The sequence below is a fragment of the Lytechinus variegatus genome, chromosome 8 (assembly GCF_018143015.1).
Source record: "Lytechinus variegatus isolate NC3 chromosome 8, Lvar_3.0, whole genome shotgun sequence".
Taxonomy (NCBI): domain Eukaryota; kingdom Metazoa; phylum Echinodermata; class Echinoidea; order Temnopleuroida; family Toxopneustidae; genus Lytechinus; species Lytechinus variegatus.
Genome location: NC_054747.1, coordinates 24557680 through 24583003, shown reverse-complemented (window position 1 = coordinate 24583003; position 25324 = coordinate 24557680). Strand labels below are relative to the sequence as shown.

Here is a 25324-nt window from a genome sequence, read left to right as displayed (position 1 = left end):
GTTAACACGGAGAGCCTCTTTAAAAAGCTGCTAGCGAGTGATGTAATGCGGAAAAAGTTTTGACCTTTCAAATAATGATCTTATAATTAAAGGTCAAGTCCACCTCAGAAAAATGTTGATTTAAATCAATAGAGAAAAATCAAACAAGCACAATGCTGAAAATTTTATCAAAATCGGATGTAAAATAAGAAAGTTATGACATTTCAAAGTTTCGTTCATTTTCAACCGTTTATATGAACGAGCCAGTTACATCAAAATGAGAGTCGATGACATCACTCACTCACTATTTCTTTTGTTTTTTATTGTTTGAATTATACAATATTTCAATTTTTACGAATTTGATTATTAGGACCTCATTGCCTGAAGCACAAAATGTTAAAATAATGGAATTCCACGTATTCCATGTATTCAGGGAGGAATGAAACTTCATTTCACATGACAATGACGAGAAAATCAAAATATTTCACATTTCATATAATAAAATACAAAAAAAATAGCGATTGAGTGATGTCATCAACTCTCATGTAATAAACTGGCTCGTTCATAACAACTATTTTGTTGAAAATAAGCGAAATTTTAAAATGCCATAACTTTCTTATTTTACATCCGATTTGGATGAAATTTTTAGTGTTATGCTTGTTTAATTTTTCTCTTTTTATTCAAATCAAGTTTTCGTTGGGGTGGACTTGTCCTTTAAGAATAGATTTTGATATAAAATACATTTTTTAGATATAGGCCTATCAATATACCTCACTTTTCTCCTTTGTTTTATGTTTCTTTCTTTGTCGTCAAATTTCATTATTATTGTTATGAAAGATAGATTTTGAGAAGATATATTTTTAGATATATTATATAAATTATGGCACTTTTTCCCTTTGTCTTGGTCGTCAAATTTTATTATTATCATTATATTATTATTGTTATTATTATCATCATCATCATTATCATTATCATCATTATTATTATTATCATTACTACTATTATTATTTATTATCATTGTTTTTAATTAAATTAAATTAAATTAAATTCAATTCAATTCAAGGTTTATTGAAAACATGAGTCGCAGCCAAATGGCTGAATTGGTCATCATACAAAGTAAAAACAATTAAAAGACTCATTACATATTTCAAACATTAAAAGCAGTAACCTCTGTAAAAAACTGACATGAGAAATATGTGTACAGGCAAGAATACTTAGGCAATGAAAATTTATATACATGTACATAAGAGAGTGAAGAAAGGTAATTAAGAATAATAAAAACAAAATAAGTAAGCTGTAAAAGATCAATAAAAATATATGGATATTAAATAAAAGAGTTGATTTCCTCATTCATGAAAAAACTGGACATTATTATTATTATCGTCATCATCATCATTATCAGGCCTATTATTATTTATTTATTCATTATTATTATTATTATTGGGGGCGGGGGTCATGATGTGTATGCCAGCGAGCAGGGAGGGCGTTCTTATATGACTAAATATTCAAGTTTAAGCATTTATAATTATATATTTACGTCACAGGCGCGCGAAACACCCGGTACGCGAGCCTGAAAATTTTGACTCTTGCCAGCCTTTTCACTGTTATTTCCCTTTCAATAGTATACACTGTTTTGTTTAAAGAGTTCCCATTTTTCTCCCCTATAAAAACCGTAAACCTGGATAAAGACTTAAAAATGATAGTGCATGACATTCAAAAAGGTGGTAAAATGAACGGGGCACATACACCTTGCGCTTGGTGAAGGGGATCGAGATGTAAATTTGTAAAAACATGCGTGTCACGTGGGGCGTCGATCCATTTTTTCAGATGGGGGGGGGGCGAGGCGGGGCAAAATCATGAATTCACATTCCAAAGGCGCTCGATCACACAAAATAAATAAACTCTAACACAGCCAAACAGTCCTTAAACTGATTTTTTCAGGGTCAGTATATATCAATACAAAGTTCAGATCGTGATTCCGGAGCTCACTGGTGAGACAATAAAGATATGGGAGTGAGACCATAATTGCTTTGTTCTTTAGTTTCGGTGCTTATTAATTGTTCCGTATTCATGAAGTCGGATTATTTTAGCTGGCATTTTGCGCTGTCCTCATTTGATTGTTCCAGATGTATTCTTTTCGCGACTTCCGATGGAACAGTCATAAAATCAATGTCCCCTTTTGATACTAAGTACTAAAATCACATCAGTCGCTTCCCGCTGTCATTAATCGGTTGGTTAGAGCTCGATCTTGTTCTTGAAAAGGAGATTCTTTAATAATGTTCCACTTTCGGGTCCTGAAATAAAATTAATATAAAACTCGCGCTTAATTCGTGATCGCATTGTTATCTTTAGTTATTATGAGATACCATGTATTGTATAGAATAAAAGGAAAATGCACTCAACTTCAGTCTTTAACAACCGTTCGGCACGCCGTGAAGCAACACGTACGCCATCAAACCAGAGAATTTAACTCTTTGCTAGATCTCGATCACCGGGCCGTGACCGGGGGGGGGGTGATGAATATATATTCAGGATAATCAATACAGATAAATGGAAGTAGGGCCGAGCTATGAAGAAAACAGAAAAGTCAACTTATCTCGATCATTCGAAAACAAAAGGCGGAATTGAAATAAGCGAAATGACATGAAAGTTATCCCCGATCGCCGGCCTCTTTTTGAGGGGACACGCCCGAACTTTTGCATAGCGTTGTCATTACATCAATTCCGAGACAATTGAGGATTCCCTCTGGCTCCGGCCGAAAGGGGAAATTCCCTGATGTTTGAACGATAAAAATACAGGATTGCTCTCTCGCTTAGTCCAAAGGTCGCAGTAGTATTCCATCGAAAAGGAAGAGATATTTACCCAGTCACGATCAGCCACAATGACAACAAAAGTAACTTTTGTAGAGATAATATAATCGATAATTTAGATTTGTTTAGTGTCTAGGATGACGTCATTAGTGATTCACAATTTTCTGGCTTTTCGGGTACGTCATATCCGCGAATGGCGTTAGACGAGCTCCACCGTACCTTTATGTCGAGGAAATCCGAAGAGCTATAATTTCCGTTTTGTCGATAAGAACTACTGATTTGAAAGCAGTGGAGACGCTTACCTGGAAGTAGTGACTATTATTTTCAAAGGATTATTGAACTGGAAAGAAAAATCGAGTCTGAAGTCATTTATTTTGGTAAGAAAAATTCTGTGTGCTTGCTTGTTTTCGTTTTCGAGGGAGTGTTCGGACATGAACAAGCACACCAGCCCGCCGTATATGGGCGTTTGTCCGTGTCCTCCCCGCTGGAGGAGGTCTCGGCATGCTGCGGCGCGGCATGCAGCAGCTCGAGCTGGGGCCGGGTTTTATGTGAATTCTATGACGACCTTTCTTGTAACTTTTTAGATGGTCCCAGCAAGATAATAGCTCGCTAATATCGGCGTTAAATTTATTTAACTGTTTTAAAAAGGACGTCCCATGCATATTTTATTTTAAAAAAAATCTTTGATTAGATCTAAAAAGGTCTAGATCTAGTCTCGACAGACTCGAGAGTCTAGACAAGATGACCAGATTTCACAAAATGAAGTACGGGACAATCGACTAAAAAGATCAACAATGAGTGCTACACAGTGTTAGACTTGCGAAAAATATAGAGAATTGGAAGGGAGGGTGAATGAAAGAATGAAGGAGAGAAAAAAAAGATGAAAGAAAAGAGATGAATTGAGGAGAGAGAAAGAAAAAATGAATGGGAAAATGAAGAAAAATGTAAAGGAAAGTTAGAATGAAAGAGAGAAAAAAAAGGTTTGATTCTGTCATTTGTTGAAATGAATATAGACAGAAAGGAAAATAAATAAAAGGGAAGATGAATAAATGTGTTAAAGAAAAAATAAAGGAGAGAAACTCAGAAAAGAAAAAAGTAAGAAAAATAAGGAGGAAAGAAAGAATGAATGAAGGAAAGAAAAATGTTTCCTTTATTTTTTGAAAGAAAGAAAGAAGGAGAACGGGAAGGGAGGAAGGAAAGAAAAGAAAGAATAAAGGAAAGAGAAGGAAAAAATAAAATGAAGAATGAAAGAAAGGAGGTAAAAAGGGGAGGAAAGAATGAAGGGAGGAGAGAATGAAAAAAAAGGAAATAAGGGAAGGAGAGGAGGGGAGAAGGAACTTTAAGGAAGCAAAGAAAAGCTTAAGGAAAAAAATGAAGGAAATAAAAAGGGAAATTTAATAAAGAAGGAAAGAAAGAAAATAAACACAGACAGGCATGCACATGTATACATGTACGATTCTCAACTTAAAAAATAAAGAAATATGGGTACTGGGTAGGGCACTGTACATGTACGTAAAGATATATAAGAATTTACAATTTTGGAAAGGATTTTTGTCCTTGGTTGTTTCATCAACCGCGGGTGCTTATTAAACAATGATTCTGAAACCTACATGTACATACCTGAACTGTAGTCCTACATTCCATGTAGGTCTGCCTAGATTTCTGTATACATGTGCAGTACATGTAGCTGTGAGCTGTCAGTGTATTTGTTGCTATATCATGTCGCAAACCCTCCACATTCTAATAACTGATGATGGATTTTATTTTATTCGCCATCCTTAATCTGCCACTTGAAAAGGGTGTATTATCCCAATTCGTCTAATGCCAATTTGTCCAATTGCAAACTCATCTACATACCATCAGTTCGTCCACTCACCACATGGTCTACTTTCATTTAGTCTAATGCCATTACGTCTAATAACCAGTTGGTCTAATATCTATTTTTATAGTCCATACCATTTGGTCTAATTAAAACTGAAGTGTTAACTGTGCAATTTGGATGAAAAGAAGATGGGTATTAGACCAACTGGTTAGTAGACGAGATGGTGATTAGACGAAGTGATGATTGGACCAAATGATTATTGGACCAAATGGTTGTTAGACGAAATGTTGATGGATCGTCAGAATGCAGGGCATTAGACAATTAAGGTAGACAATGGGGTAGGTGGATGAGTTGGCAGTAGACGAATTGGCAATTTACCCATTCCATGTACATGTAGGTCTGCCTAGTTTCAAATACATTTTAGCTGTGAGCTGTCAGTATATTTTTTGCTGCATCATGTTGGAAACCATCCACATTCTAATAACTGATGATGGATGTTATTTTATCCCCTCTCCTTCCCTGCCACTTGAGAAGCTGTACTTTGGTTTCACTTTCAACAGACAATATCCGATTTCAGAATGAAAAATGTCTGCGGACAGTATCTGCATACATCTACATTGATCCTCAATTTACATGATGTACTAGTACTGTACAGGAGTGTGTGTGTCTGTGTTTTAACAGGCTTGTATCAAATACGATTGTTTACATCTGAGACCGACATTCAACAATGTTACCATCTGATAGAAGGGACCAGGGGAGCATTTCAAGAACATTTTTGTCTGACATGTCAGATCTGACATCTTTCCTTGAATTTGATTGGCTGATAAGCAATGTTACTATGGTAACTGTCGGATAAAGTGGGACTTGTCGGATAAAACCTCTGACAAGTTCTTTCATGAAACGCTCCCCAGGTGGGTGTTTCATGAAACTGTTCGTAGTTAAGAGCAAATTAAAGAATGACTGGTGATCCTTTCTTATGGTAAATTGTATACACCAAAATTCACATGGGCGATGGTTTATAGGGCGTTTACCGTTAGAAAGGTTTACCAGTCATTCTTAAAGTCGCTCTTAACTTGTATACAAACAGCTTAATGAAACTGCCCCCAGGGCTCTGTCTTTAAAAAGAGTTACATACATGTACATGTACATGACCCAATCAATCTTTAACACTATGGAAATCCATCAGTGTCATAATTTTTTTTACAGGAAATTTGCAAAATGTTCTTTGTAAACAACGGAGAACACACCAAATTGCCAAGTATCAATGAATACATTTACATGTACATCCATACATGTATGTATCAGGAATGCGAAACAAATTCACGAGTAATGCAGTTTTTGTAATGCCAACAATTAAGTTCTTTTATTAACTCTCCAAATTTTCGGTAGACCTCTACCTTCTTCAGGGAAGATTCGTGAATTGTGACAAGTTTGAATGACAGTTGTTTTTATTAAAGCGTACATGTATGTATGTAGAGAAATTTTTGAGCAAACATGCATTTCATATGTTGACTTTGCTGGCTTTCCATAGTTGTGATTGATCGGATCAATCACAACTCTTTGTATTAAAGATAAGCCCCTGAGCTCAAACAGTCTAGAACCTCTGCATCTTAACTTCCCCAAAGTACTGTTCATTGTATCTTGGATAATGGGCGCACGCCATAACTGGATGTTGTGGGGTTGTGGCAACAAATGAATCAAACTACTATTGTGTACCATATGGACAGGCTGGTTTTACAGATACATACATGTACATGTAAATGTAGACTCTACATTAAAATTAACAACCTGTATGCTGTTTGTTTGTGGATCAACACATTAAAAAATATAACTTTGGATTTTGGTAACTAACAGAACAGTGTTCTGTACAACTTTGCATTCTCGATACAATGAGCTGCATTGCTGCATTGGATCTCGATATTCTTCTCTTGTACATGTACATGTGCTTACAGGCTACAGGTGCGTAGACCTGCAGTATGTGTGGAGACTTTGATTTTTAAACCTCATGTGATCCTGCAAGGAAATAAGGGTGCTGTGTAGATTTGGGAACACGCCCATGAATTTGTTATATATATTGTAGATCATGGACCTACATGTACATGTACTCTGTCAGAGTAGTAGGTCCATGTGTACCTAGTACCTACATACATGTAGGCCTACATGTACCCAGTTGAGGTAGGCCTACTGTACATACATGTACCGTACCCATTTTGAATGATTGTTTCTGATTGTTTCTGAATGATGATTTCTGAAAAAAAATCAATTTGGGAATTATAGATTTTTAAAAGAGAATTGTTCCGTAGAAACATCTTTTCCTGTATATATGTTCACTGTTCTTTAAAGTTTTATTCCCTTCCTTTTTTTTTGGAAGTGGTGGGGGGGGGGGGGCTTGGAGGGGCTCCCACTCAAACCACTGTAATACCAAGATGGAGGGGGGGGGGGCTCGGAGGGGCTCCCACTCAAACCACTGTAATACCAAGATGGAGTGGGGAGGGGGGGGCTTGGAGGGGCTCCCACTCAAACCACTGTAATACCAAGATGGAGTGGGGAGGGGGGGGGGGGGCTCGGAGGGGCTCCCACTCAAACCACTGTAATACCAAGATGGAGTGGGGAGGGGGGGGGGGCTTGGAGGGGCTCCCACTCAAACCACTGTAATACCAAGATGGAGTGAATGTCTTGAAACAAATTAGATTTCTATGTACCTGTCCAATAACTTGTTGGCTTTATAATAGCTCCATGCTATGGTTTCTGTCTTTCTGAACACTGGTAACTAATGACTCATGATGGATAACCCCAGGGGTCTCCATTCTATGACCTGACCTTTACAAGATTTTGATTTCCACCATAGGATGTGACCAGTCGAGGGTCATGGTAATTGGAACATGTAGCGTGCTATACTGTACAGGACTACAGGATATGAAGTGTAGTTTTGAAAGTCAACATTAATTATAACATTGCATTGTAGTTTATAGCGACAATGGAATGCAGACTACAGTGTAAAAAGGGGCATGAATTCCAATTAAAGTTTGGTCTCTCCTTATAATGTAATCTATACTTGGACATGAAATAGCCTTGTACAATTTTATATCCTACATAAATTAAATCATGTACATGTATGCTGATTGGTTAGCATCATGATGATCATGTGACCAAACATATTCTCACTACTTTGCGATTATGTTGAAAATGAAACGCCCACTGAAGAAAAATTGCTTTTCCGTGACATCAGTGATGGAATAGTGCACCATTCCATCATTCGTGTCACAGATCACGATGGCGCAAGCACTAATACGGCAAATACGCGTTCCGCGCGCTGAGCGCTTGGCTTCAGGATAAGTAGGTCATTTAGTGCAGCGGGTTATCTTGGTTCAGATTAAAAAAGGATAAACTACGAGTACAAAAGTTTTATTGGTCTAATTTTTTTTCAAGTCAGAAAACAAATATATCAGGCCTTTATTTCGAAAGTACAGTATAGGGAATTACTCATCCTCGGTTGTACACTTTACTGGCAAAGTACTTGTAGTATTTATGCCAGTCCAACCTCAGATGAATAATTCCTGCCATACTATACTAAAAGCCTACATGTATATATTCATCTATTGTACAGGGGAAAAACTATTTAAAGGACAAGTCCACCCCAACAAAAACTTGATTTGAATAAAAAGGGAAAATGCAACAAGCATAACACTGAAAATTTCATCAAAATCGGATGTAAAATAAGAAAGTTATGACATTTCAAAATTTTGTTTCATTTCACAAAATCAGTTATATGAACGAGCCAGCTACATCCAAATGAGAGTCGATGATGTCATTCACTCACTATTTTGTTTTTTATTGTTTGAAATATGAAATATTTTGATTTTCTTGTCATTGTCACATGTGAAATGAAGTTTCATTCCTCCCTGAACACGTGGAATTATATTATTTTAACATTTTGTGCTTCAGGCAAGGAGGTCCTGATCGTCAAATTTGTAAAAATTGAAATATTGTACAATTCAAACAATGAAAAACAAAAGAAATAGTGAGTGAGTAACATCATCGACTCTCTCATTTGGATGTAACTGGCTCGTTCGTATAACTATTTTGTTGAAAATAAGTGAAACTTTGAAATGTCATAACTTTCTTATTTTACATCCGATTTTGATGAAATTTTCAGCATTGTGCTTGTCTGATTTTCTCTATTGATTCAAATCAACATTTTTCTGAGGTGGACTACATTGATGTAGACCTTTAATACCCTTTGGCATAAAATATCCTTGTACATGTCTAATTTTATATCCTACGTAAATTAAATCATGTATGCTGATTGGTTTAAATAGCATCATGTGACCAAACATATTCTCACTATTTTGTGATGTTGAAAATGAAACGCCCCCTGAAGAAAAAAGAAATTTCTATTCCGTGACATCAATGATGGAATAATGCAGTATTCCATCATTGACGTCACATATCATGACGGAGCAAGCATCAATACACGTTCTGGGCACTGAGCGCATGGTTTTAGGAAAAGTAGGTCAGTCAGCACAGCATGTTTTATATCTTGGTTCAGATTAGGAAAAAGTATGAACTACGGTTACAAAAATGAGATTTTCAAGATCTATTGCTCTAATTTATTCAAGTCGGATATTTACATGTACATGTAACTTTAAATGCCAGACCTTTATTAATTTAGAAATCACCTTGTACACTGTACTGGCAAAATAGTAATGCCAGTCCAACCTTGGATGAATATTTCCTGCTCAAAGCCTGGTATATATTCATCTATTTTAAAGAGGAAAACCTATTTTAAAAATGTTTTGAGAGGAAAAGTATTTGTTTTTGCTACATGTACTTTGTAGGATGTACAGTGTACATGTACCTAGTACTTTGGGGGTATGGGTGTACATGTAATGAGCAGTGAGTAGTGATTGTGTGGGGCCTACATGTAGTACATGTACACACCGTTTTTAGTTTTTCATTATCATGGGCAAGGAACGTGGTCAGTTTCAGTAGCTTTTGTCTTGAGGTGACATGCTACAAGGCTACTGGTTATCTTTTTCTTTTTCTTTTTGCTTTTATGAACAGTACCTCACTATATAACCCTTTTTTTCATTACCGGTAATAAAAATGATGTACATGTAGGCTTTATGCCTCGACATAGTCCATACCGTACTCATTTAACTCTGCTCTTTTAGAAAATGCTTCAGATCCCATTTTCCCCAAACTGTTCCCCACATTAGGTCCCGAAGCCCAAGGACGAAGGGTCAGCTAAACACTCTTCAATTTCTGTTGGTTTTGGATCAAGTTTAACCGCTATGTTCAAAGTTGTGCCAAGATTCTGAATAGGAATGCCGAGTAGGCAGATCGAGCTGGCAACCCCAATGCCATTGTGTTGTCGGTTTAATGTTAAAAGGGAGTTTCAATTTTCATTTGAATAAACAGCAAGGATAGGAGGGACATTGTAAAATGAGAAGAGTTCTATTCTAGATTGGAGGGAAGATATTGTAGAAAGGTGGTTTATTGTGTCATGGAATTATTAGGAAAAAATATAGGTTTCTTGCTCAGGGTCAAAGAAAGAATGGCAGATGAAGATTCTCAAGAATGAGAAACTGGAAAAGATGTTGTTTGCCTTTTTTGTTTAAATTGCAAGGAGGTTATTGTTCATATACCACACACAAAGTACATACATGTACATAAACATACATGTACATGTACATACATGTACATGTACATGTACAGAATCAAAGGTCCCTTCATGTTTGTTGGCAAATGTATCAAGATTTCTACAAATATGATAATCAAAGAGTGAGGAGCATAATACCTTGCCCTTGGTCACATTTGATCTACGGCGGCCGTACGGCGAGTCAAAAATAGACGTTTTAACATTTTTTTGTACCAGCTATATATAGGTGGTTATAGTAAAAATGAATAAAACGGCTGTTTTCGACTCGCCGAACAGCCGCCGTAGATCAAATGTGACCGTGGTATAACTTTTAAGTGAACATTTCTGGGCACTACTCTGTCCAATACTTCCTATCTTTCTAGTCAAAAGAAGGTTGCCATTTAAAGTCAAAGATTTTTTTGAGCTGTTTTGTACGGTACATGTATGTACATGTACTGTATTAGTTCAATCACAAAATATTACTGAGAAGCACGATGTACACTGTAGGTCTAATACAATGTGCACTTCCCTGATGCAAAGCAGTGCTCCGCATTCCAACACTTTCTTGGTTCTCCCCACCCTTTGTTGCATGTTACAATGCACTGTATTGAAGTTGGCCTATAAAAGTAAATATAATACCTGTCCTCCATGCATAACACAAAGTGTTTGCTAAATGTCTGCACTCTATTGTTGTAAGGTCAAATTTTCTGCTTTATCACAGGTGCGAAACACCCTCAGTGAACTTAATGTGTTTATATTCCATTATTCAATGAATTATTCTATTATGGTATTTACATGATGTGTGGAATAACAATAGATCAATAGACCCATTCTCACCAGCCCATCTTGGCTCGGTATTGAGATTTTAAAGGTCAAGTCCACCACAGGAAAATGGTGATTTGAATTAACCAGAGAAAAATCAAACTACATACATGTATGTGCATGTACATGTAACATAAGACTGAAAATTTCATCAAAATCGGATGTAACATATTTAAAGAAAGTTATGACATTTAAAGTTTCGCTTTAATATTAAAAAAAACGGTGATATGCACAGCTCAGTGACATGCAAATGAAAAAGTCGATGATGTCCCTCACGAACGATTTCTTTTGTTTTTCTATTGTTTGAATTATATAATATTTCACTTTTTACAAATTTGACAATATGGACCAACTTGACTGAACCATACATGCTAATTCCATATGTTCATGGAGGAATTATCTTTGTTTCAATTGACAATGAGGAGAAAAGTAGAATATTTCATATAAATTCAAAAGAAATAGTGGGTTTCGTCATCAGTCTCCTCATTTGCAAACTGACTGTCACCAGGATGGGCATACTGTAATTGTTTTGTGAAATAAAGCGAAACTTCAAAATGTCATACTTTCTTTACATGTACATGTACATGCATCCGATTTTGATAATTAACATTTTTTGGTGTTTTTACATGTATGCTTGTTGGATTTTTGTCTTTCAAATAAACCTTTCGTTGAGGTGGACTTGTGCCTACATACATGTACATGTACATGTAAATGTACAGGGGCACTGTGGTCTTCAGCTAGTCTGCAGGTACAGACCCTGATTGAAACTTTGATCAACAAGTGGGTCTCCGTGCAAAGACTAGCACATGCTGTTTTAATTTGAGGGCCTTCAGTACAGACCAAGACAAGGCACATGTAGGCCTGCTCATTCAGACCCTTAACCAGAGTGAAGGGTTTGCACAGCAGACTAGTCTTCAGCAGTGTAGGCCGCGCATTCAGACTGCTTTTATCAATTTAGGTTTGCACACAAAGTGTATGTATAGACATGCAAGTATGGGGTCTGTATTATCAGACTATTGTTAAGTTGAGGGGGGAGGAGACTGAGAGTGAGTGAATGAGTCATGAGTACAGTCATCACCCAAATGGCCATCTCATCCATATCACGTTTTAATACACATACAGTACTTCCACATCAAATTTGTTGAGAAGCAACAGCCCATATTTCACCCAAATCTACATCAATACAATTTCTTGCAAAAAAATCCCTTTAAAATGAAATGTCGGTGATTTATTCTGTCCTACTTTTACATCCACTGTGTATAAATTACAATTTAATGGCCCTGTAGGCTGCAGTGTACATGTAGGCATTCCAAGGATTGTTTTACATGTGTATTTGGAATTTGTGTGCATACAGTACTTGTATTTCCACTTTTTTGATGAATAATAACGTTCAGTGTAAATTTCAATTGATACATGGATCAACGTACATGTAATACACAAACTTCCTATTAATTCTGTTCATGATCAAACAGTTGTGACTGGTACATGTATGTAGTGTACTAAGTATACACATACCTGGAAGTGCTGCCGATTGTTTTATTTATTGAGAAACACCCCCTGAAGTATCATTGTAGACATGCACAGTATGAAGTTTTCATAAAATGAATAATCTCATACATTTACATACTGTACTGATTTGCAGTCCCTGCAAGAGAAATCCATCTGCTTGTTTATAAGGAAAGGTTTTTTCATAGCCAGCCATTAGTCAGCCATTTTGGGGGAGAATGGGCCTCTTCTGCCTCGTGCCCACTCAGACAGGACGCTTAACATATTCTTAAATATATTTTGCCTATTATAACCCTCCTCTATTTTAGGCTCTGCGTGATTCACACCCCTATAGGTAGTGACAAGTAAAATAAAAGGAAAGAAAGGTTGATTAATAAAGTAGGAGAGACAAGGGTTATCTCTTAAAAAGCTTCATAAATTACTGCTCTTGTCGACTGCTTTTACACCTTCCCAGTTCTGAAAAATGCTTGGTATTGAAGTTGGTCATTCCACTAGTGTGGAATTTGCAGCGGAGCAATTGTCTTCAATTCATTCCACTTTTGAATATATATATTTTTAATGTTTATAATAGTTTAAAACAACTTTCCTTTATTAAAAATTTGCATTCCTTGAAAGAATAATTACAGCAAATTTATTTATAGTGGGGATGTTTTTCTTCAATATTTTGAAAGCATGAACAAGCATTTTTCCCCCCAAGTTTGATGGGATTTCAATAGCTGTGTGAAAACTAATTACACAGGAAAATGTGCATTCTTGTCTTCAGGAGGCTAAATGAACTCAGAGACCATGATGTAAATAGCTATTTTGTATTTAATCATGACTTTGAATATTGTACGTAAAACTGGATTGATAAAATACGGTTCAGAATTCATGTTTTCAAATTTGTGGATACTTGCTTTCCAGGTAATATGTGGAGCCTAGAATTAAAGACCATAATTGAGCCACTGCTATAATACGAGTCATAATATTATAAAGTCACTGAATCAAAGAATATGTGATTACATGTCCCATTTCACATTGCTCCGTCATGCGAATGTGATGTGACCGCCTTTCAAGCGCAGAGATTTCAAGAATCATTATAAAAAGATAAAATACTGGGTTCTACTTCATACCGGTTCTGGGGCTTACAGTGTACATTTGTAGATGTTGCTTCATGAATTGGAGCGTTGAATTATTTCACTTAAAGGGGAAGTTCACCCTGAAGAAAACTTTGTTGCAAAAATAGCAGAAAAAATAATAAACAATATTGGTGAAGGTTTGAGGAAAATCCGTTAAAGAGTAAGAAAGTTATTAGAGTTCAAAGTTTTGGATTTGTGACGTCATAAACGAGCAGCTGCCCCATGTGTTATGTAATATAAAATGCATTAATTTCAAATTTTGCATGGTTCCTGATGACTTAATTTTGTTTTCTATTCATGATCGGGTGTGAAATGATTTGTCTATTGATATACAAAAGGTAGAGTGAAAACCATTTTCAATTTTCTGAGAAAACGACATTTCATTGATTTTTTACCATTCGCTATGTAGGAGTGCTGCTCGCATATGACGTCACAAATCAAATAATTGAAATTCTAATAACTTTTTAATTATTTAATGAATTTTTCTCAAACCTTCGGCAATATTTTTTATTATTTTTCTGCTTTTTTTACAACAAAGTTTTTGTCAGGGTGAACTTCCCCCTTAATAATATAGCCAATAACTTATGAAAACATGCATTATGAACGCGATTTTCTCATGGATGTTTGCACATGATCGTCGATTGGGCTATAATATATGTAGACCTAGTGTCTGTAGTTTTCAAACAGTTTCTCTTAATTATCTCTTTGACTTTTTAATCACCAATACCACAACACCAGGAACAGTCCAATACCCCTTTTCTGATTTTCAATAAACTTTTCTTGGCCAAATTTATGCTTTTCACCTTCAACAAAATTATGTTCATGATTTTTCTTGTTTTATTTTCATCATGTACATTGAAAATTTGTGATAAAATTATTAAAGAATTATCCACATTACCCAAAGAAATTAATATTCTACAGCAAAAGAACCCTCTGCTCTATACATGTACATGTATATTTCTATTTCAAATATTTATCAACAGACAACATCTTATTTCATGATCATGCTTCTAATTTTATCTTTCGCAGTAACATTCATGAGCCAGCCAGGGGTGGATACGATTCTTGCCCTCCCTCCCTCCTGAGTTGCTGCCGCCATTCTTGCCAAGATGATGAGCCCAGAGGGAGCGATGGTGGTGAGGGTATCAGCCAGTACAGTTGCTCAGCCCACCAGCACAGAAACCATCAGTACTTCGCCAGACAGGTGAGTGTTCACACTAATCCACTTGTTAACGTTTATAGTTATGGAAATCGTTCGACACCTTTACAACTGTGGGGGTGTGATGGTCTAGTGGTTAAAGACTCTCGTCTTTCAATCAGTGAGGGATGTGGGCTTGATTCTCAGTCATGACCTATTTTCCTTCAGCAAGATATTTACCCACATTGTGCTGCACTCAACCCAGGTGAGATATTTGGGTACCGGCAGGAAGTAATTCCTCAAAGAGCTGTGAGCACCGAATTGGGTAGACTAGCTTCAGCGGGGTAATATAGGAGTGCCTTGAACACCTTTTATAGGTGGATACATGTGCTATATAAATCCTACATACATGTATGTATGTTATTACCTTTGATCAATTTAACAGCCCCCCCTGCACTTCAAATGTCAGGCCTTTTATTCAAAATTATGAAACAGAAGTACAAATGTATAATAAACTCTGCTATTTACAAAAGTTTATCTACTTTGAGTTGTGTAGTTGAACACACCAGTTTCTGTTGAGACCCATTTTGATTTTGTGAGAAATTTCTTGGGGCCAGGTTGCAAAAAAATGTGGCGACTTGCACCGAATGGGACAAAATTGTGACATGAGAGGCTGGTGAAGTCAAATATTAAAGAGAAATAAAAAATATTACATACTGTACGTGTACCAAGAACATGTCTACATACATGTGTACCAATGATTCAAACAGATACATACGGATACGTCAGGGTAACATACATGGACGTACATGTACATGTATGCATCCTTCAACTTGGGAAATTGAGTTCAACAAAATTGAAATTGGGCAAAGTTATCAATGAGAATTTTAATGATATGAACATTTGTAATGCGCCGGTATAAACATAATTTATAAACAGAATAAAGTTGTCTGCAGAACAGATGAAAATGTATTAAAGTTGCTCTTATAAAATATCGTCAAACAGGCTGTTTTAAAGATGCTGTCTAGAGTATGATAGTATTCCAAATTTGTCCTACATGTAATTTTAGAGCAAATTTTCAAGTCATGTACCATTATGGAGGGAAGTACAGTAATACTGGAAGAGACGTGGTGTAGTGGTTCTGACTCTCGCCTTGTAAACAGAGGATTGTGTCTTGTGTGTTCGAATCCCACCGCGGTCTAGCATCCTTTGGCAAGACGTTAATCCACACTGCCACTCTTGACCCAGGTGCTAAATGGGTACCGGTAGGATGCAAAAGATATTGTATGTTTGAATTTGCCAGCGCCATTATGAGGCTGCAATGAATGCAAGGAATGCTCCCCAGGGAGTGGAAATTGTGCACTTTTCGTGCGGGATTGAAATGAATCCAATGACCAGGGAAATACATGTATTATGCTGTAAAGCGCTTTAAAAAGTGGCTATTATTATTAATACTGCATGTACATGTACATGTAATGTATTTGCTCTATTCAAATTATACCACCAAAAAGTACAATTTTCACTTCGATCTCTCCATCGTACAGTTGTATCTCATTCTAAATCAGACAAATCATCTCATGACAAAGTTTCAATGCCCATCGAAACTCTGATATCAGAGCAAAGTCTAAATGTATGGATCAAATAATGTAGTTAATGGAGCTCAACATTGATATTGTCCAGGATTTTATCTGCAATTGTGTTTCAACTCTATTCTTTTTTCCCCAATTAAGTGGATTTTTTGCAGTAAATTTTAATAGAATCAGATGATTGATGATGTATTGTATGGCTGTCATAGCAATAAAACAGCTTGTACTGTTTGAAATTTTTTAGTTTTTTTTAATAAGTTACATGTACTTCCTCTTCCTTCTACATGTACATGTACATGGGTCTATTTGTTGTGCAGTTCTGCTAATCCATGCAATTCAATTCTCTCTGAAAAAAAATGGCTTTTACACTGAATTGGAGAAAAGTCTATTCTGTTTCAATATTATCAACCATAAAATGGAAAGTCATGAAATTGTATATGAGGGACAGCTGCTCATATACATGTACATACATGGCTATTACAAAATCAGACCTTGGTTTTGAATTGTAGAAAGGTATTTTCAGTGATGATTAAACCATCAATGAGATTTCATTAAAAGATTCTTCCTCCTCTGTGTGGGCGTAAACCAATGTGTTTCTTACACTGTACTGCAAATCCACACAATTCAATTCTCTTTGAAACTTTGAAACAGCTCTACAGTGTACATGTAAATTTGATTTGGAGTAAAGTATTTTCAGTCATGCTCAACAATTAAAAAATTGAAATTTATTAAATCTATAATTATTTTGGACAGCAGCTCTTTATAGATGTATGTTTCATCACACAGTGCGCAGTTCGATTCAGGGTGTTTGAATAAACCACATGTAGGGGCGTGTACCTACGCTGCTGTATTAAGAATCAGCGTTTTTAAACGTCGATTCAAAACCCCGATCGTAAACGTGGTTCTAGGAGTGCTGTTTATGCTTAACTTTTCAGAGGCGAAATCACAATCGCCAGCTGGCTTCGCAGGAAAGCGAGTTCAAATTGGGCGCACCTTTTTTCAAAAGTTTCTTTCTGAGTGTTGTTATTACGTGGAGATAACATGGAGCAATGCGACAGTATTTGCCCGTGGATTTTCATCTCACCGGAAGCATGTACGAAATGACGTCATTTAAACACGTTTATGATCGTGGTTCTGTCTTTTTAATATATACATGTATGTACATGTACTTCCCCAGAAAGCCTGATTCTGGTCAAACAACGTTTACAAATGCACCTATTTGTGAGTTTACGATCGGCGTTTTGAAAGTAACCATGGAAGCAACCATGTTTTGGACTAATCACTTTTGGAAACACTGATTCTGGCCTGAAAAGTGGAAGCATTAAACACGGCCTATTAAAGTCTCTGAGTATGTTCTTGCTCATGGAGACTGTACAGTGCCATGTCATGATTTTAGTTAGTGACTACCATGAAAAACAAAATTTTGTTATTAATTGGATGCTTAAATTTTTTTTTTAAGGCTGTGTACATACACATATACGTGTAAATTGTATGTCACTGTATTGCCAAGTTTGCCATTATTGTACTGTCATTTACATGCGTGACAATGACCCCTGACGAGTAAAAACACAATTTTATGAATTCCTTGGGAATACTCAACCAACTACATGTAGCATGATTGCTGACATGCTCAATGTTCACTCTTTCAAAGAGAATGAGTTTTAGTTATGCTGCCCTCTTGTGTTCAGAATCTACATTAGAGAGTCCTGCATTGCAAAATGTAGTATGACAGAGCATCAAATAATCAGTGTTTATTGATTAAAACTTCTTCCAGAATTAGAATTTAGGAAATTCTGAGTTTTTTCCAAGGGAGGGTTTGGGAATAAAAAAATCCAGGAGTTTCTTGGAACTTTGAATACATGTACATGTACATGTAAAACAAAAAACACAATAATTGGAATTTTATAAGTTTCAATATCTATGGATTTCAAAGGACTGTTTTCCTAATTATGTACATGTAGCTATTGAGAAAATATCTGCTTGTGCACATGCTGTGTTCACATTATTGATTTTGTTCCCAATTTCAGGAAAGAGGACTAAATTCATAGATTTCGGTCTAAATTCTGGCGTATTGTCAGAAGTTTGTTTGAAACAAATTTGAAGATTCTGGGGAATTTGTTTTCAAGCTGTGGAAACACTCATGTTTTTAAATTGTGAAAGTCTGCCTCAAAAATTAGCATTTGTCTCCTGGCAAGGTTCACTCTCAAGCGGAAATAAATCACAATTTTTTTTTTGTGAAATGTTGAAATGGCTCTACCAAGGCATAGACTGAGGGGCCGTTCTCATTACGCTTTCTAAAACTTGTTTACTGGAAACCGATTCAGGAAACCACTTTGGAAGATCGCTTTGCTAGCGTTCTCACTTGATCACACGAAAGTGGTTTTCAAAATCACTTCACGTAAAGCGCTCTTGTTGCTATGGAAATGCTCTCAGTGGGGTGACACGTTTCGCGCGAAATTCGAAACCGCAGCATAGGCATTCTACACCTGTCGTGTGGAGTAGCACGCTCAAAATGTGCGAAGATCGCTTCCCGAAGAACGGTTGTGTCCTCACTTACGCTAAAACCAGTTTAACGAGGCAAAGCGATCTTGAAAACTACATCGCGAGGTGGTTTTCCAAACTGGTTTGGAAGATCGCTTCCAAGACCGCTTTGAGCGTTCTCACTACGCGTTAAACTAGTTTCCAATAAACTAGTTTCCAGTAAACCAGTTTTAGGAACGTAGTGAGAACAGCCTCAGAGTCTTTGGATTCTAGTCTTCACTCTAGACCCCTGAATATTGGTTGAAGAGTCAAATATGAGTCTGTGCTTACAGACTAGTACTGCACATCTTAAACGAGAATGAAACCATTGGAACAAGATAGGTTGTGTGAAAACAGAAAAATCAAAGAAACAGATCAACAAAAGTTTGAGAAAATCGGACTAATAATGAGAAAGTTATGAGCATCTGAATATTGCAATCACTAATGCTATGGAGATAGCAAATTGGCAATGCAACAAAGATGTGTGATGTCACTTGTGAACAACTCTCCTTTAGTTTATATATATTTCACTGGAATTGCCTCTTTTATCACATCTATCCATAGATCATGTGTTCTTTCTACATGAGGGCATGTAATACATATTTTTTAAGAATACATCATGGATAAAGGGTTTGTATCATCATAAGAAAAAGCAATAAGAGACATTTTGTGGGTATTTTATAGTCCACCAAAGGGAAAGTTAATCATCAGTGACTTGTCGCATTGCCAATAGGAGGATCTCCATAGCGTTAGTGATGCAATATTCAAATGCTTATATTCTCATTATTTGTCCGATTTTTCTCAAACTTTCTTTATTCTTATTCTTTGATTTTTCTGTTTCTACACAAGCCTATTTGTTCCAAAGGTTTCATTCCCCTTTAAACAATGTAATAAACACATTCATGATGTACAAGGTTTGGTCATCCCACTCTTCCTCATCAGATCTCTGTTCCAGCCCCCCTCCCCCTTCCAAAAAAAAGAAGTTATCTGGGAAAGGGAAATGAGTATTTCCTCTCTTAACTTAACTCCAAACAAACGGAAGTTGACTAATTAACAGGCTTCAATGCTGTGTGACCAGGCTACACTAGTAACCCACGGTGCTACAGAGTTTACAAAATACAAACATGCTTTCCAGGGCTACTTGGCACCATAAAGAATTATGATATTTTCCTCATTTGAGAACAAAAAAGATACAAACATGATGTCATGAGCACTGTACTTTTAGTTAAAGCGTGATGAAATGTTGGATGTTAAAGATAATGATTGACAAGTTGGTCAAAATGGTCAATTCACTTTGAAATTTGGAGAGAGTTATAACAGTTTTTGATAGGTGATCAATCATAAAAATACTGTTTGTTCCAATTGAGATTCTCACTACATACATGTGTACTTGTAATTGTTATTATTTTATGCATGATATCTACACACTTTAAGTTCTATTCAAAATTTCACAAATGATGAACTTTATAGTAGGATCTGCCTTTAAAGTACATAAAATTTTAACAAATCATTAATATTTTAATGTCAACAAAGATTTTTTAATATTTCATCTCCAAAGATTTACATGCAAACTCATCGTTGTTTAAAGCAGTAAAAGCAAGACAATAAATAACAACTTTGTATATGAGATTGAAAACACCCTTTTTTACTGTGTAGATTTCTCAAGCTATGAGTAAAAACCCAAATTAGTGATGCTAGAGAAGGCATGCTCATTTTGCTCTTTCATCACCATTCATTTTAATAGTGTGAGCTGCAAACACCGAACTGGAAATCATAAAACACACATTAGCCTCATGATAAAGGTGTTGGTGCTACATGTAGATGAGGCAATCTCAGTTCTTTCAACACCAACACCATGAAACGTCAGCTGCAGACACCAAACTGTACAAAATTAACATTAGGTGTTGGTGCTACATGTAGATAAGGCAAGCTTAATTGCTATTTCATCACCAACACCATTAAGCACAAGCTGCTAATACCAAACTGGAAATCTCAAAACTCACATTAGGTGTTGGTGCTTCAATGTAGATGATGCAATCTCAGTTCTTTCAGCACCAATACCATGTATACAGCGTTTGCTTCAAACATGAACTGGAAACATATCCTGAAAGAGCTTTACTAGTCAGATTTTGGAATTTGCACATTACCCGATCTTCTTCAATTGATCTGAAAACTTGAAACTAAAGGTAGTGTCCATGTAGGCAGGACTTGTAGTTATACAGGTGTAGGCCTATGGTGTACTCGAAATAGTGGTATGAAATTTAACAAAGTTTGAGCTGAATTACATAACCCTTTGCTTGTTGCAGTTTTAGAGCTGATCTCTAAATTTTTTTTTAACTGATGTGATGCGGCACAGTTCCATGTCCTATACCAAGTTGGAAGCTCCTTGCTTTATATACTTTCCACAGACATGGACCTCATCCATTCCAATTTGTTAATTGATAATTGATAGCCTGTGGTCACTCGTGGTCATCGCAAGGTCGTTCTTAATTACCGGTTTGGTTCCTCTTTCTCCCAGGAAGTTATGGCCAGTTTCTCGGTGCTAAGTGGCCAGAACCCCAAAGGAAATTATGTTGATTTTCGACTGCTTGAACTAGGTTGATATGATTTGTGTTTTTATATTCATTCCAGGTGTCTCTGCTTCACAAAGTGACAGGAATTCAATACATGGATATGTTCACAGACAACATACTAGACTTTGAGATCATGTCATTCATAAAATTGTCTAGCACTTCTGGATACTTTGCATGTAAGAATGTCGTGTCTATTGGATTTTATGTCCACACCATACTGTTTTTGTAGCAGACTCAGAATTGAATTGTATACTGGATTAATCCATGCGCTTCGCGTGACAATGAGCAGTGTTTATATTTGGCATACATATACATGTAAATGTAGCAGAAAAGGGTTAGCATCGAATAGGATTACCGTGTATGGGATTTTGTTTTTGATACAGTAAAAGGGAAAATGTTGCACCATTTAATGTGGAATAATCACTTACTGGAGACTTTCCAATCACAATTGTATCCATGCATGGGATATTGTTTTCAATGTACACTAAAAGGGAAATGTTTCAGCATTTAATGTGGAATAATCACTTTCTGGAGACTTTCCAATGCTCTGTATTTTTGTTTTAGGAAATTTGGAGTCTGGACTTTTCTTTGAGCAGATTGAGATATTGTGATGAAACTGATTGCTACATTTATTGATACATGTACTTTCACAATTGTGGTCTTCTCATAAATTAATCAGGGGCCCGTTGCAGAGAGTTGCGATCAAATGCAACTAAAAAAAATCTTGCGCGACCTGATTTCAGCCAATGAAGTACCCATATTCGGGACTTGCTCTTGATTTTTGCATTAAAACGCAACTCTTTCTGCTACAATGTACAGGCTCCTGATTCTATGTTAAATAATGCGTACTCTGCGGTCGAAGGTCGCTCGTTTCTTGCACACTGTCACTGCCCTGTGAGCCGGATACGATCGGATTAAAACATGAAATTTTGCTTTATCGCTTGGGGATTAACTGTGACAATAATCCACGCTGTTGCTCCTATTATTGAATTCATAAATCTTTATTGACTGGACCGCATGTACAGTAGTTCTGATGTGGACTTTTTGGTGGTGAATTTTAGGAAAGGGGTATTCCTCTCAGCTTGCATTGACATTGGTACAATGTGCGTTAACATCCGTGAGAATGTTTTATTCCCATTATAAATACCAAATGGGAAATTCATCAAGTTTGTTTTTATTAGGGATGGTATGACTCCCAGATTGTTCCCCTTTCAGTGGGAATGTATAGGCCTATAAACATGCACTGTTCCTATCAAGAAGTGAAAGTTCACAAAGAATGCATTGGCTACATTCAGTGATAATTATGTTTTTATGTTCTTTCTGCTTTTTCTCACAGATCACTAAGCACATATAAGTGTTAAGGAAATGTTTACAGTGCAGACTTTGATAAGCATTTCTTTCTGTTGATAGGCACTGTGTTGAAAAAACCCATTCTAAATGGATTTTAGTGTCTGAAAACTTGACATGTTGGTAGATTTGGAGTCAGAAGTACCGAAAGTTCTACTTGTAAATATATGAACAATTCTTGATTATCTCCTACTCTCTTTTATTTCTTCCTGTGTGAATTGTTGTTGTTTGCGGCTTTGCGCTTGTTTTTTTCTTTGAAAAAAACTTTGGTCTTTGATAACAGATGTTCCTGAAAACGTACCAGCCACAAAAGGAAGAATTTCTTTTCATTTCCCTCCTCTGTTTTGTATGCATGTTCCTGTCAGACCAATTTAAAAGCTTTCTCGTGGTGTATTATAAAGGAGGAACAAAATAGTGCTATCTTAAGGAGATGATGACATGTTTGTGTCAATGGAGAATTGGATCTTATCAATGAATGGGAGGAGAATTGGATCTTATCAATGAATGGGAAGATAATTGATAATCATTGTTATCATCACCATTGTCATGGTCATCATCTAGTCTGCTGTGCAAACCCGTCACTCGAGGTTATAAGGGTCACTCTGAATGTGCAGCCTACTCATGCCTTGTGTACTGAAGGCCCACAGTAAGTTTTGTATGTGCTAGTCTTTGCATGGAGACACACTTGCTGATCAAAGGTTCAATCAGGGTCTGTGCCTGCAGACTAGTCATCATCATCACTACTATACCTTCCCTTGTGATGATGATCATCACCATCATCATCACCATCATCATCATCATCATCATCATCATCACCATCATCATCATCATCATCATCATCACCATCATCATCACCATCATCATCATCATCATCATCAACATCATCACCATCATCATCACCATCATCATCATCAGCAGCAGCAGCATCATCATCATCATCACCATCATCATCATGTCATCATCATCATCATCATCTCATCATCACCATCATCATCATCGTCATCACCACCACCGTCGTCGTCATCGTCGTCATCATATCTTTGTCATCAACATTAACATTATAATTCATCATCATAATTCTCATATCATCTTCAGTATCTTCTCATCATTATTATAATCACCAAATTATCACCACAATACCATCATACAAAGAGGAAAGGCAAGAAGTATTGGCAAATAACCCTGCTTTCTGAGTAGATAGGAAGACAGGCCTAGGATCGCAGACCTTCTTAACCCATCAGCTCTTCTGATAGCATTTCAGTATGGTGTCTCCCTTCATATGAAGACGTCTTTTCAATCAAGCATTTCTCCATTGACTGATGATCTGTTCACATTCTCAGCAAATTTTCACCGTATTCGTTAACATGTAGCAAGGGGTGTATAAAGAACTAGGAAACTTTGTGGATGGAAATTGATTGTAGGCCTGTATGGTTGTTAGTACGTTGTACTATGTACGTTTTCATCTGGCAGCAATTATCTCATGGTTATTGTTATATGATTGCATTTTTTTCAAATGCTAATCAGTACTAGTCAAACATGTTTAATGCTTTCTGTGGCATTTATATAGTACAGAACAGATTAATCCAAAGTAACCCCAAACTAATGCTCTGATATGTTGTTTGATTTACATATTGATGAAATTTATTTATACTAGGAGCAATGTTACTTGTCGAAATTGATTGTCATTTTATGTATTTTATCATAGCTCTATATTAACAGTACCAGTTGTAAAAACCTACACAAAAGACACTAAAAATGCATAGTGCCGTAGTGTGACGTGCTAGCAGGAAAATCATCTCCTGAATTTTTTATTTTCAAACTGAAAAACAAATGTTTATAACATACATGTATATATTACATGTATGACATGTATTTCAAGTGTGAACCTACGTACATGTACATGTACATCTATTTAAAGTGTGAACGCATAAGGTACCGCACTCTCATGCTCTCACAGTGAGTTGCATTCCATGATGCGGAGGTGTTAAAAGGCATTCGGATGATGGAGTGTGTAGGGTATCAGGTGTGAACATGATGTTACTGCAGCATTATTTGTACAGCTGAGTGTTGCCAATTTGAGGATCTTGAAGTTGGTTGTCACTTCCAATGTATACTTCTATGCAGTGCAGGTCTACAGACTGATACATGTATCCTCCCAGGGCCCCATTGCACAAAAGTTACCATTTTGGGTAAACTTTGCCATCCATTTCCTTGGTTTTGATTGGTTGGTGATTTTTTTTTGCCTGGATACACAATTTTAGTTTAATATCAATTATAAGGATTAATCTGTCTGTTTTTCCTAGAGAATGGAATTGAATTTCAGCCATTCATTGGTTCAGATGATTGAAAGAGCTTGATTGTTGCCAGTTTAAGGATATTTTTTCTTTTGTTCAGGGAAGGTGATGAAATAGCTTTATTGTTGCCAATCTAAAGAATTACCTACATCATTTCAAGAAGAATCT

The 25324-nt window shown here is 36.4% G+C and overlaps 1 protein-coding gene across 1 annotated transcript in view; it reads left to right on the top strand.

Moving 5' to 3' along the window:
• The first annotated feature begins 2737 nt into the window (after positions 1 to 2737).
• The window catches only part of LOC121420213, an 84541-nt gene continuing 61954 nt past the window's right edge, over positions 2738 to 25324 (top strand). The window contains exons 1-2 of the mRNA XM_041614772.1: positions 2738 to 3166; positions 14728 to 14902. Of these exons, the coding sequence (XP_041470706.1) occupies positions 14808 to 14902 (95 nt within the window). The 5' untranslated portion in view covers positions 2738 to 3166; positions 14728 to 14807. The remainder of the gene's footprint in view (positions 3167 to 14727; positions 14903 to 25324) is intronic.